General features: G+C 42.6%; 1 protein-coding gene across 1 annotated transcript in view; it reads left to right on the forward strand.

Annotated features, from left to right (window-relative positions):
* RNF149 (ring finger protein 149) overlaps positions 1-13546 on the forward strand; it is a 25598-nt gene continuing 12052 nt past the window's right edge. The window contains exons 1-4 of the mRNA XM_081069052.1: positions 1-739; positions 9226-9476; positions 10359-10427; positions 13198-13280. Of these exons, the coding sequence (XP_080925178.1) occupies positions 307-739; positions 9226-9476; positions 10359-10427; positions 13198-13280 (836 nt within the window). The 5' untranslated portion in view covers positions 1-306. The remainder of the gene's footprint in view (positions 740-9225; positions 9477-10358; positions 10428-13197; positions 13281-13546) is intronic.

Genomic DNA, 13546 nt, shown 5'->3' on the forward strand with positions numbered 1-13546 from the left:
GGGGTCCCGGGACCGCCCAGCTTCGGGTCTATGGAAACCGTCTCAAGCCCTTAAGGGGGAGTGGCCCGCACGCACCTCGTCAGGGGTTGGACGGAGGCGGGGCCAGGGGCCACGCCCTCCTCCGCCCCGCCCCCTTCGCACCGCCAGGTGCGCGTGCGCCGCTCTCGCGTCGCGCTCTTTCCGGGCTCGGAGGCGAGCGGTCGCTTCTCCGCGATCCTCCGCGTTCTCACACGCGCGCGCCCTCAGGTCCACGGGAGTCCCCGGACCGAAGCCCGCCCTGCTCCTCGCCAGCCCGGCGGAGGGGCCATGGCGCGGCGGCGGCCCGAGGCCGGCTGCGGGGCCCGCGGCGCGCTGGCGCTGCTGGCGCTGGCCCTGTGCGCGCCCGGGTCTCGCGGCCGCGCGCTCGAGTGGTACTCGGCCGTGGTGAGCACCGAGTACGTGGACCCGCGGACGAACCGGACGGTGTGGAGCGTCTCGGAGAGCGGCCGATTCGGCGACAGCTCGCCCAAGGAGGGCGCGCAGGGCCTGGTGGGCGTCCCGCACGCGGCGGACGGCGACCCCGAGGGCTGCGCGACCGACACGCGCTTCCTTGTGTCCCCGCCCTGGGTCGCCCTGGTGGCGCGCGGGGGCTGCACCTTCAAGGAGAAGGTGTTGGTGGCAGCGCGGAGGAACGCCTCGGCCGTGGTGATCTACAACGAGGAGCGCTACGGGAACCTCACGTCGCCCATGTCCCACGCGGGTGAGCCGGGGCCGCGGACGGGGGCGGCGTGGGGCCTTGGCGGCGCGGTCGTGGCCGACGGCCTTCTCGTCCTCCGCGGGACGTCCCGGTGTCCCGGGCGGCCACCGCGATCGGGAAGCACTGGCTTCGCTCGTGTGCCCTCGGGGTGCTGCCGGCAGGCGGGGCCGGCCTCCCGGAAAGATGGGGTCTTCGCCGTGCGCCCCTCGGGGAAGGGCGCGCTCTCCGGTGGGGGGAACGAGGGAGAGGGAACGCGCGGAAGGAGCGCGGTCGTGCGCGGAACGCCGCCTGCTGACTCCGGCGGGGTCGTTCCCGCGGCGCCCGTCCGTCGGGGGGACCCACGTTCTAACCAGCGCGCCGGGGGCTGTCCCGTCGCCACAGAAAGCGGTGGCGGGGCGGCACTAGGGCTTCTTGCCCTCCGTCAGACGTGTCTGAATATTGTAAACCGCGAAGCAGGACATTTGGCTTTAACGCTGGCGTCAGACAGCCCGGATTTGAATCCGGGTGCGTTGTCTCCCTGCATAGAAAGGGTGCAAGGCTGGCTCCCCTGCCGATCAGAGGCGTCTAGTCTTGAGTTTAGATGCAATTGTGAAAGCTGTGTTCAGCAAAAGGTCTTGCTTTGCGCGAGGGGAGCCTGCCCACCTACACGTTTTCCCAGGCTACAGGTTATAGTCTCACGCAGTGATTGAAGGCAGTTTATAAGTCTTGTGTTGTAGGATCGCCTCCGCAGAACCGAATCCGGAGTGCTGGACGATGGACACCCAGCAGAGAATGCGCTTCCCGTCTGCCCTCTACGCGCGTGACTCATTCTAAACCGACTGGTATTAAAATCTCTTTCAAGTTCCTGCTGCTGCAAGTCAGACACCCTTCGTCCTGTACTTTTGTTTTTCATGCCGTTTTGGCTTCCCGAATGTAAGTTCGAAACCCAACAGTGAAATGAGGACAGAAAAGTGACTCTGAATTTGACTTATTTCAGCAGAGGAATCTGAATGGCCGTCAGCTGAGAGGTGAGGAAGTGGAGGCCTGCTAGAACCCCTCTTCCAAGAAGGTTGGCTGGCGGGGTTTGGAGGCGCTGCGAATCCAGCGGAAACTGTAGGGCCAGGGAGGGTAGGACGGACAGTGGTGGCAAATATTTGACATTGCATGGGAATGATATGGAGGGATCTAGGAGAGAAGAGGCAACTGAAAGTCAGGCCTTTGAGAAGGCAGGTGGCAGTGTCCAGGCTACTTAGGGAGGGACTGGCCTCAGAGAGTAGAGGGAAAATTCCCAGTTTCACCAGCTGCAACTGAAGAAAGGAAGTGGGTTTGGAGAGGAAGTGGAACAGATGTCCATGTGATAACACTGGTGCAGTTATTCCAATGGTTACAAATCTACCTAATTGTCATGTCAACCCAAGCCACGTTTCCACAACGTTCTCATGAAAATCCTGTCCGATTTCACATAGCATTCCAGATACATCTTATTGCTAGTCTTCCCCAAGTTTGGTAGTTCTGTCCAAGAAAAGAGGTTGGTGTGTCAGGATTCTCATTCTGGGTCCTTGCAGTCATTTGTCTACAACATCTTAATGTAGACCTTTTCTTTCCAGTAGCAGGCCTACAGTTTTCTAAATCTGTTCTCTATTTTTTGATAAGGACGCTAACATCTCCCCAGGCTCACAGTGCTTTCTCTGACCGTGGTTCAGCAACCTTTCTTGCTTATATTATTGGCATATAGAGTTTATCCAGGGCCAGAAAAACACCTCATTGGTGTTTATTTTAAATCCTCTCATTGCGAGCTTCTGTTCCCATTATCAGTGTCTAGTCTAACTTTTTTACTGTGAGAAAAATTCTTTCTGAGGATAAAGACAAAAGTAACCACCATTTTTAAAAAATGTGTAAAAATTATCTAATGCGTAGGCACTGCGCTCGGTATGCTCCATACAACAGCTCGCGTTACCCTCCTAACATTAACAGCCCTTTTAGGTGAGTACTTGACCCCCATTTTACCAGTGAGGAAACTGACGCTCCAAGAATGTAAATGACTAGCTCAAGGTAACAAGTGACGTAGGGCCAGATCATCGTTTGTTGTGGGAGGGGCTGCCCTGTGCATTATAGGGTGTTTAGCAGCATCCCAGGCCTGTAATCACTAGATTCCAGTAGCACTTCCCCAGTTGTGACAACCAAAAATACGTCTAGATGCTGCCAGATGTCCAGGAGGAGAGGGGATGACAAAAATCATCCACCTTTTTGCAGTGCTGACTTTAAGGGAGATTAATCTGGTAGCACATTGACTAATGGATTACACAGAGGAAAAGCTGGAAACAGAGAATCCAGTAAACGGTTGGGCTAGTCCAAGCAGAAATATAAGGGCCAGTACTATAACGGTGACTGTAGAGGTGGGAAAGAATGACCCTCATGGACGTGGCCAAATTGGGGACAAGGGTGCAAATGCATTGTGATTTTTTGAGGATGGACTAGAAGTATGAATGGGATTAAGTCAGAAGAGGAACCAGCTTTGACAGACATGAGTTTGAAATGTTACACAGGCCTTTTACAGCACCTCAGACAGGCTTCTCGGACTTTGCCAGGATGTGGCTGGAGCCACAGGAAAAATCTCCGAGTCAGTGCTTCTCAGTGTTCCTGGGCCACACTGGTGCCCTACAAACTGGTAGAGACTCGGAGAGAATATCTCCGGTTTTCCTTCAACCTGTTGCTTGACTACTAGAATCTAGGGTAAGATATTTTGGATTAATATCTAGTTTATTGTGGCTCTAAAATAAACCATGACTTTAAGATAATACTCTTGTCAGAACAAGGACTGTTACACTAGTGCCGGAGTTGATTCCCTTTGGTAGACAGATAATCAGCCAGGTGTTGTGCCTGCTCAGGGACAGACAAGCCTGACACCAGCTTGCCTTTAAGTAATTTGCGGCCTAGTGGGGGCGAGAAACCACTTTCCAGACAATATAGTTTGGCCCTCGACAGAGTTATATGCGCAAGTCCTTAGGAAGCATCAGGAAGGACATGTGATGCAGATATTACAAGGGTGAGTAGGAGTTAGTTTGAACAAGATGGGTAAAAACTGACACAAGTCAAATAATCAAAAAAGCTTTCCTAGAGTATTGGTCTTACTGTGGTTCTTGTTGATTAATAAATAGGATGGTTCTATAGCTGAAATCTTGGCATAGCCTTTTAGGAATGTGAACAGTTGCTTACTAAGTGCCACATGCTTAGATTTGAATTTAGAGTGTATTATATTTTGGTGCTGTAGGAAGACAGAAATGTCTACAGCCTCATAGAAGGCGGAATGAACTAGGACAGTTGCCAGAATGATTGAGTTTTGAAGGACAAGCTAAGTTATGGAGACTATGTCTCTGGGTGTGTGTGGTATGCGGTAGGGGTGGCTGGTTATAGGACATTCTGGGTGGCACATGGGCACTGCAAAAAGGCTGAAGGCCCGAAATGAAGTAATGCATTTAGGAGACCTGCAAAGAGTTCTCAGTAAGACGGTTGAGTAGTACATTCAACAAATACATGTTTTTGAGCAAGCCAAATTATTCCAAACATAATGTTGTGTCTGCTCGCTCGCGGGCCATGAATGAATTCACGAGTCAGGTAGAAATATAGAAGGAAGATTTATTAAAGTAAGAGAAGGGTCAGCTGGGCGGAGTGTACTGGAGACTACTGCTAACTACTGCCTGGAGTCTTTGGTGTCAAGTGTTATACTTTCTAATCAGGATGTAAATTGCTTCTCCCGGTGCAGCTTTGGGGTGGGGGAAGGTAGTCGTTAAGCTGGTTATTGCCACCTTTGCGTATGTTATGTTGATTGAAGTTGCAGCCTGGAGTGGATCCTATACAGACGCAAAATTTCACGCAAAATTTCACCCGAGTCCCGGAGCCTGCAAGTCCGAAGTGAACTGAACCATTGCAACTGCATAGTGAATGTGTAGGAAGCAGAATCATTAACATGTGGCGGAAAGGAAGCAAAGAAAGAAAAAACTTTCAGAAAGTCCCAAGCTAAATTACACTTGTTAAATCAAATTATACGAGAGATCCAAATCTCAAAATAGGAGATTTAGTGCCACCATTACAATCCCCCGTCTTAACACATAATTTAAAATTCCAAGAAGACACTCACATTTATTTTGGGGTCCTTTTCACTCACCCCAGCTAACCACAAAAGTATTATGTTAAAATAGCTTCAAATTTCAGAGACATTTGCATTCATATTTAGTGTACTATTTCCCCTGCAAAAGAGTCTGTAATATTCTCCTTGTTGGGTCATTTCAACTATTAATACTAGAAGACATGCCAATTTTTCAGATTGATTCATTCAGAAACCCTTCTGTGGGTCATCACTGCGTGATGCTAGGTTACAAAAACTAAAAAACTGGTAGTGCTGGTCTAGTGAGGGAGAGAAACATATAAACTATAGTAGGTGTGTAAAAAGAGGCGTACCTCAGAAGCATCGATGCATTGCATACGCCAAGGGGCAGGTGGTGTTGAAGAGCCTTGGGTTGAGCTTGTGCTGAATCTTAAAGATTTACTGGGAATTCTCCAGGTTGTGGGGAAAGGTGGAGAGAGTATGGAAGTTAAGTTAGTTGGGGGGAGGGCGGGGGAAGAAACGAAAGTTCTTGGAATTCTCTTGCTGGAACTTTAAAATGTATTTCTTGCTGCCCGAATTAGTTTTCTAGAACAGAAATCTTATCCACTACTTTAAATATGTCAGTAGTTCCCACCTCCAAGACAATGTTGAAATCTACTTTAAATGGTTGCCTTGGGAAGAGAAATGGTACACTAGACTCAAATGTCACCTGCTAGAATGTTGAAGCTATTGAGCAAAACATATTTTTTTAAACGTTTTATTTGTTTCTGTTTTCGACAAGGTGGTAAGAGGTACATAGAAATTTGAAAGAAAACAACACATGCAGTTTTTTTTTGGCATAGAAGAGGTTTATGGATAATTTGGTTTGCTAAAGAATACTATATTTGGTGTTTATTATTATTTGGTGTTTATTATTTTGATCATATACCTGCAAAGACCTTGTGCTAAGTGAGACAAAAATAAAGCAAACTGACTCAAGGAGTTCTTCTGTCTGTTGCTGATGTGTACAGATTCTTTGGGGGAGGAAGCAGTATTGCCCAACATGACTTTTTGTAGTCAAACGTGATTGGTAGCAGTTAAGGCCTAGGGAAGGAAAATAATTCTAAGGGTTTTTTCTCACCGATCCCCAGTCTTTGAGTGTCTTGTGCCTTCTGTGAAGAAATCCAGCTGTTTAGTTTGGAAATCAGCTATGATGTGCTGGCACATGCCACTGAGGCTCTCTGGGACTGGCAGTGATGCATCAGGAGGAAAGGGCGGGGCCAGCACCCATAGGGGTTGTACATGCAGTGACCCTGAACTAGTGCGTTTTTACTCAGCTGCCCTGCCTCCTGTTCATCCCAAAAAAGTGTCCCTGAAAAGCAAGTCACAGGATAGAATGAGTCTTCATTTTGATTTTTATTAATTTAGTTCCCAGAAGCAGTCTGGCTGCTGTAATTACAGTACATACAGCAAACACTTTAGCTTTCACCGAGGCACAGGATTTTTTTAAATGATTTCTTTTCATTCAGTAAACTAAGATTCATTCCCTAGGTGAGAAATTTCCGATTGCTGTGACAAGTGATTTCAGCTCAGGGCAGCCTTCTGAGTGCCGATCACTATGTGGCAGTTGCCCCGCCGCTCCCCCACTTGAGATTTTAGATGTTCAAGAACCTCTCATCTCAGTTCACCTTCCACCTCCCATTCACTCATTCATTCAACAAGTATTTACTGGGGATAATGAGATTACGTATATTTTAGTCACTGACCAAACTGGAACAGTCACCATCCCAAACCTGTTTTTGTGATGGTTTCATTGCCTAGAAAACCTCCCTTCCTTTGCTTGGTAAACTTCCCTGTCCTCCTGAGATGTAGCTCAAACGCACTTCGCAGGGAAAGAGTACCTCCCACCCCAGACAGAATTATCACTTCATTTCTGTAGCCCTTTGCATTCCGCTTTCTTATTAAATAAATGTCCAAAATGGAAAAATCCTTATCTCCATTTTATAGCTGAAGTAATATTCTCAGAGAGGATAGATTCTCCAGACTCACACAATGGTAACTTACAGTGACATTTGAACCCAGTCTGAGGCTCGGAAGCCTGAGGCAGGTACGTGAGGTTCATTATACTGCTTTTCCTACCTTAGTATGTTCCTGAAAATTTCCACAAAAAGGAAGTTTATAAAAAAAAGGTTTTGGGTTTTGAAGAGCCATATGATTATAAGTGGTATAAGTTGTTTCTATACTTGTCTCTCTTAGCTACTAGCTGTTTATTTTCCTGAAGGCAGGAAATACTTTACTTCTTATTGTGTCTCCCTGACATGGTCCATTGTGTGAGAGCTGAGACAACTTCAGTTCTTGCTAAATGAAACTTTTCGGCCTGGGTCATAGGATCAGCTTCCAGGCAGGAGCCACCTTAGAAGGGTGCCCTTCTGGTGTTTCAGTAACTCGGTCCTCACGGCTGAGAGCCACAGTGGATTTGCTACAGATTACATTTCTCCCTGTTAAAATAGTGTGATGTGTTTTTAGTGTAATGCCTAAGAACATTCTTTATATGTATTTTTTTAATTAATTTTTGAATAGATAATATGTGTACATGGTACAGAAGTTTTACTGTGCCCAACTCCTCTGACCAAGGCAGACAGGGTCCCTAGTATCTGTGTACATAGGCTGACTTACAGAATTTTTCGTACTGATGGACGTTTAGATTGTGATTGCAAAAGCTTAGGAAAACACATTAGCAATCAATCTCTTTACAGATGCCTCATGTATACATATGTATGTTAAGCTCTTGGATGCAGACTCGCTGGGTCAAAGAGATGTGTGTGTGTGAAATTTTTCTGATAGCCATCCTGCCCTCCACCCAGATTGGAATATTATAATTCACCCCGCCCCATGCGCAGTGTGCAGAGCAGATTTGTGCTCACTCTTGCCAATATAATGTATGAAACGTTTTGATCTGTGCCATCTTAGAGATATGTTTTCATTTAAATATGACTTTTCGTATGTTTAGATTCCATTTGTTGGAGAGTGACCATTAATGTATACAGCATTTGTTTTGGGGGTGATGAAAATGTTATGGAATTACATAGTGGTGATGGTTTCACAACCTCTGTGAATATACTAAAAACCACTGATTGTACCCTTTAAAAGGGTGGCATGTGAATTCTATCTCGCTAAAGCTGTTATTTTAAAAAATAAAACCCATTTGTATGAACTTTCTGCAAACTGAGTTTATTTCTTTTGTTTTTCTGTTCTTTTTCTAATAGGAAATTAGTTTTGTGTTTTTATTGTGGTACATGTATTTTTCCCAAATTGGCCATTTGATCTCGATTCCTTGCTCTCTTTAAGCCATGTAGAAATTTTTCATTTTTGTATGGTTGGTGAAGTTTTTTTTTAAGAAACTCTGAGGTGGGTTTTCATACTTGGAAAGATTTTTCTTCAATATTACATATTTTTTAATTCCCATATTTCTTCTGACTGTTATATTTCCTCTTTTATATATATTTAAACATTTGACTTAGTTGGAATTTATTTTGGCATAAGTTTTAAGAAAGGGGTACAGTTTTTTTCCCCTCAGATGACACCCAGTAGCCCCCACACATTTTTTTTTAAATAATCCATTTTACTCCATTGATTTGAAATTCTGCTTTTATCATTTACTAAATTATTTTAGGTATTTGAGTCTAATTTCTGGACTTCTTTTCTGTCCCATTCTTGTCATATTCATGTCACTATCACACTGTTTTAATTACTTCAAATATAAAGGCTAGTCCAGGTTTTACTGTTTAAAAACTTTTCCCAGTCATTCTTGATTATTTTTCCCCTAAGTGAACTTCAGAAGCAGCATTTCTTCAAGAAGCAGCACTTTTAAGATTTTTTAAAATCCTATTAATATTTTATGGTTATTGCATTAATTTATATATATACTATATATAAACATACACATGTGTTTGGCGTATCTGCTCATGCCTTCAGAGCAATGGTAAATACTAGTGATCGTAGTAGAAATTCTCAGATTGCCTCCCTGAGCGTAATGGGCATCCTTTAGTCATAACATATTGATATTCATAAGTGAAATTGTTCTGCATGGTTCTTTTGCTTGTTTTTCATTACGTTTGGTTTTATTGTCTTAGAAATCATTTTAAAACATTTTCTTAATCTTCTGTGGAACAATATTCACACGTGAAACTAAATGGGGTTCTTGCTTTTAAGGAAGTACTTTCTTAGTGATTTATTCTCCTTCTCAGGTAATCAGTCTATTTTCTCTTTTGGACCAGTTTTGGTAACTTATGCTTTCCTTAAAAATTACCCATATTATTGAAATTTTCAGACGCATATGCATGGACGAACCATAGTACTCTTATGTTTCTCTTAACTTTTTCTTATTTTGTGTTCTTTCCATTGATTTCTTTGTTCTTTCTTACAGGAACAGGAAATATAGTGGTCATTATGGTTAGCTACCCAAAAGGAAGAGAAATCTTGGATCTGGTGCAGAAAGGAATTCCGGTCAAAATGACCATCGGGGTTGGCACGCGTCACGTCCAGGAGTTCATCAGTGGCCAGTCGGTGGTGTTTGTGGCCATCGCTTTCATCACCATGATGATTATCTCATTAGCCTGGCTAATATTTTACTATATACAGCGTTTCCTGTACACCGGCTCACAGTTTGGAAGTCAGGTAAGTATGGCTAACTCTTTTTAACTTTGTTTTTAAAAATACTTCTGAAGTTTCTCCATGTATATTGCTTGAAATTATACTGGACCCTATTCTGAATTTCATTTTCACTCATAATATTTAAGCATTAATATGATTTTTCTGAAAATAACTTTTTAGAATATATTAAATTTTCTGTTCTGTGGGAAATTGGATACCTTTAACTCGGGGACACTTTTTGCACATTTTGCTCCTGCAAAAACCTCCTTTGTCCTTTTCCAGACATAAAGGAATGGCAAAAAGGCACGAGGTAGAGGGGACCTGGTTCTGTGTTTATAAAGAGAACCCTGGCCCCCCAAGGTGAGGAGCAGAGTAGAAGGGGCTTCTCTGTCTCCATCATGGAGCAACTTTCAAAGCCATTTCCTGCAGAGAAACACTGTCCCAGTAACAGCAAAGAGGTGAGCAGGTGAAGAGCCAGAGCCTTCCAAAGGCAGGCCTCTTGAATGTCCCACTGCCCTCTGTTGTCTTGAGAAGTTGCCCTTCCTGGCTTTGTAGCCAGTAGGTGGGCGTTTCTGGGTCATCTTCTACCTGGTGACTAGGAAGCCTCTCTCCTGCTAGACGTTAATAGATGAGTGTATGGTGCCTCCAGCCTCAGCTTACTCGTTTCTTGCCAGTATTTAAACCTAAGAATCGGAATTGGATTCTTCTTTAGGCATGGAATTGAAACTAAATATTCTTGATCAATACTCTTAAGTTACATGTGGCTATTTTATACATTAAGCCTTAAATGGTAATTTTTAAAGTTATTTTTGTAGTCATTTAGCTTTGCTTTTTAAATGAAATTTTTTTCTATAAGCTTCCTTTAACATAAAATTTTCAATAATAATAATTTTTTTCCTACCTAAGAGCCATAGAAAAGAAACCAAGAAACTTATTGGCCAGCTTCTGCTTCATACTATAAAGCAAGGAGAAAAGGTAATATTTTCATGTTTTTTTGGGTTTTGTTTTTGGTTTAAACTAGTCTGTATGTCTGTTTGTGTCTCTAAGTAATGCTTTGCAATCTGCTAAATTCACAGTATCAAACAGGACTGTTGGCTAGTTTAAGTTAGTACTAACTTTTTATATGTGTTCATTTTAAAGCTGAGTTGTCTGAAATCATTCTGTTGCATGTGTGACGAGCCTTTCAGACCCGCACTGTCTGACTAGGGCAGCCACTAGCCACACACGGCTGTTTGAATGTAAATGAATTGAACTTAAAATTCAGTTCCTCCCTCACACTAGCTGCATTGAAAATGCTCAAATAGCCACATTGGCTGGTTGCTCCCATCCTGGATGGCGCCAACATGTCTGTCATCAAAAGCAGTTCTACCTGTTGGTGAGACCCACATGACACTAAAGAAGATAAAGTGTTTAAAGTCTCCACCACAGACCCTTGAAAATTTAAATTCATCTCTGTTGAATCTGAGACTGTGTGTGTCCATTCCCTCTGATTCCCTTAATTACAGAGATAAACTATTGGGATTTGTGGAGAAGGAAAGAAAAAAATGTTTTTTAAAGGTACTTTTTTAAATAAAAGAAATGATTTGACAAGGCCAACCTGAGACTTAAAAGGCCCAAACCATACCAGAGCATTTTTGGAATAGGACAGGTCCTGAATCTAGACCCTTAGAGTCTTAGAGGGTAGATTCCTTGAAAGGAAAACAGTTGCTAATGCAGTAGTGTTATTCTTTTAATAGTCCATCTTCTGTGCTGTGCAATGTTGATAACTATGTTGACATAGCTATGGGTTGGTTCAGTTGTTTTGATTTTCATTTTATTTCACTAAGTTGTTGAGACTTAATCTATTCCACCCTCTAGTCTCCCCTTCAAAAAAAGCAATAACTGCATTATGGTATATATTGCTTCCACTGACCTACTTAAAGGAATAACACATTAAATTATAGACCTTCGATTTGATAACTTTAGAACCTGATATTAATGGTTTATGTGATGCCTTTAATATCAAGCACTCCTGGAATCATATTGTTGGCTGCCATCTCTTCCCTAATGCCTTTACAGTGTAGGAACAGTTGAGTTGTAACAGTTTGTGCAAGGTGTCCTCTCATGCAGATATACTGAACTGAAAAAGTTAAAAAAATGTTTCCCATCTTATGGGTTAAGGTTAGCGTCCGATTGACAGTTCAAGGGTCGGGGGAGAGAGTCTCCAGTGAATGGCAGTGACAAACTTGGCATATGTTTGGTGTAGCCAGTGACTTGACAAGCATTATAGTTCCACGTTTCTCTGGGAACGGGTCTTCTACTCTCTGAAGCAGGAAACCTCAGTCCTTAAATATGAGAAGACGTAGATTCCTATGTATAATTTGCTGAACTGAGTCAATTCAGAACTTAAGTAAATTGATATTATTCTCTTCCTATACAGAACATTTTTGAAAATACGCTTCCACGGACTGTTTTTTGATAGTTGTCAAAATAATGGTTTAAAAAAGAGGATCCATAAATGGTCCATGAGGTATATACCTAGATTTTTCTGGCGATTTTGTTTTAAACTTACACAGAAAAATGTTGTCTTCTTAAATCTGCATCTTGTCTAATCCTGAGGACTAGTGTTTGTTTTCTAAGTTTTTTTTTCTTGTGGTCTCATTCATGGTAATGTATAAGCTTGTAAACCATTAAGGACTTTAAAAATTATTTCATCACTCTTGCATGGCATATGATAAATGAGTGGTAATAATTACTTTAGTTGCAACATATAATTTTAAATGTTATAAAGTTCATTTTAATACAGTATTTGATAACAATATCTGCCTACTCATATAAAATCCATTTTTATTGCTTGCTTATTGACAAGTGATGCACATGGCTGAGTATATTTTTTAATAATTACATAAGTACGGTGTACTTGAGTTCCATAAAATTATCTTGCTCAAGTTGTACCTGCTTGTGGACACTGATTGGTGGGTGGTTCCTGAATCCCCATCCCAGACTCCTGGGAATGAGTCTCATTGGCCTGTTTGCATCAGATGACCGCTCTGGCCCTGCCTGCTTTGGCTAATGCTGTGAGACCAAATGGATAGATGTGGGAGGCACCCAGAAAAGTGGTGGGGGAAGGTTGACCCCCACCAAAAAGGTCTATGACCCATACATTCTTAGAAGTGGAAATTTTGTCAGAAGACTGCTTTCTCCCCTGCAATTTTTGTTTGTTTTTACCTTGTTAATTTGACATGTGAAAAACTATACCTTATTTTAATTCCTAATTCTTTTATCACAAGCGAGGTGATTATTTTCAAATATTTAGCCATGTACATTTTCTTACTTGTAGGGTGTAACCATGTTCTTTAGCCAGTTCTCATGAACGTGCTCTAGTTTTTGTTTTTAACGATTCCAGAAAACAAGCAGCTTACTGGATATTCATTCTCTTTGTAAGTTTTATATTTGAGAAATATTTTATTGTAGTAAAGAGGCATTTGTGTTTCTAAAGCCCTTAAAATGTGAATACTTAACACAACATAAACACTAGCCTAGTATATAAACACTATTCATGTCTGATTAGGTAGACAATGAAATTTTTTTCCTTTTCAGCCAGATTCTTTAAATATTTTTTTGATAGTGGTAAAAAGTAAATACCGAGTAGAAATTGTGTGTTTAGTTTTACATTGTACCAACGCAGACTAGAATTCATCATTGTTTTACCCAAGATGCAGTAAGCTTTATCCAGGCTAGTAAACTCTTTCCTGTTTTTTTATAGGGACTTGATGTCGAAGCTGAGAACTGTGCAGTGTGCATTGAAAATTTTAAAGTAAAGGATGTTGTCAGAATTCTGCCATGCAAGTATGTTCCTATTACCTCCTGAGATGTTAAAAGTTACTTGACAGGCTTCAAGTTTCCAGCAAAAGAGTTTCTTGTCTTTAGGACGTGAAGATCTTGCTATAGTTTTGATCTCTTCCTTTAGAAAAGACGTTTCCAGTCTCCAAGTCTCGTGTATTGCATTGCTTTAAAATTGCTTTGCTTAGGAGACTGTAGATGACGGAGACCCATTTACATATCTTTGTCATGGATTGGCTTTTTTAAGTAGCAAGGAGACTGAAGCTTGACTG

Source organism: Rhinolophus hipposideros, assembly GCF_964194185.1.
Source record: "Rhinolophus hipposideros genome assembly, chromosome: 12".
NCBI lineage: Eukaryota > Metazoa > Chordata > Mammalia > Chiroptera > Rhinolophidae > Rhinolophus > Rhinolophus hipposideros.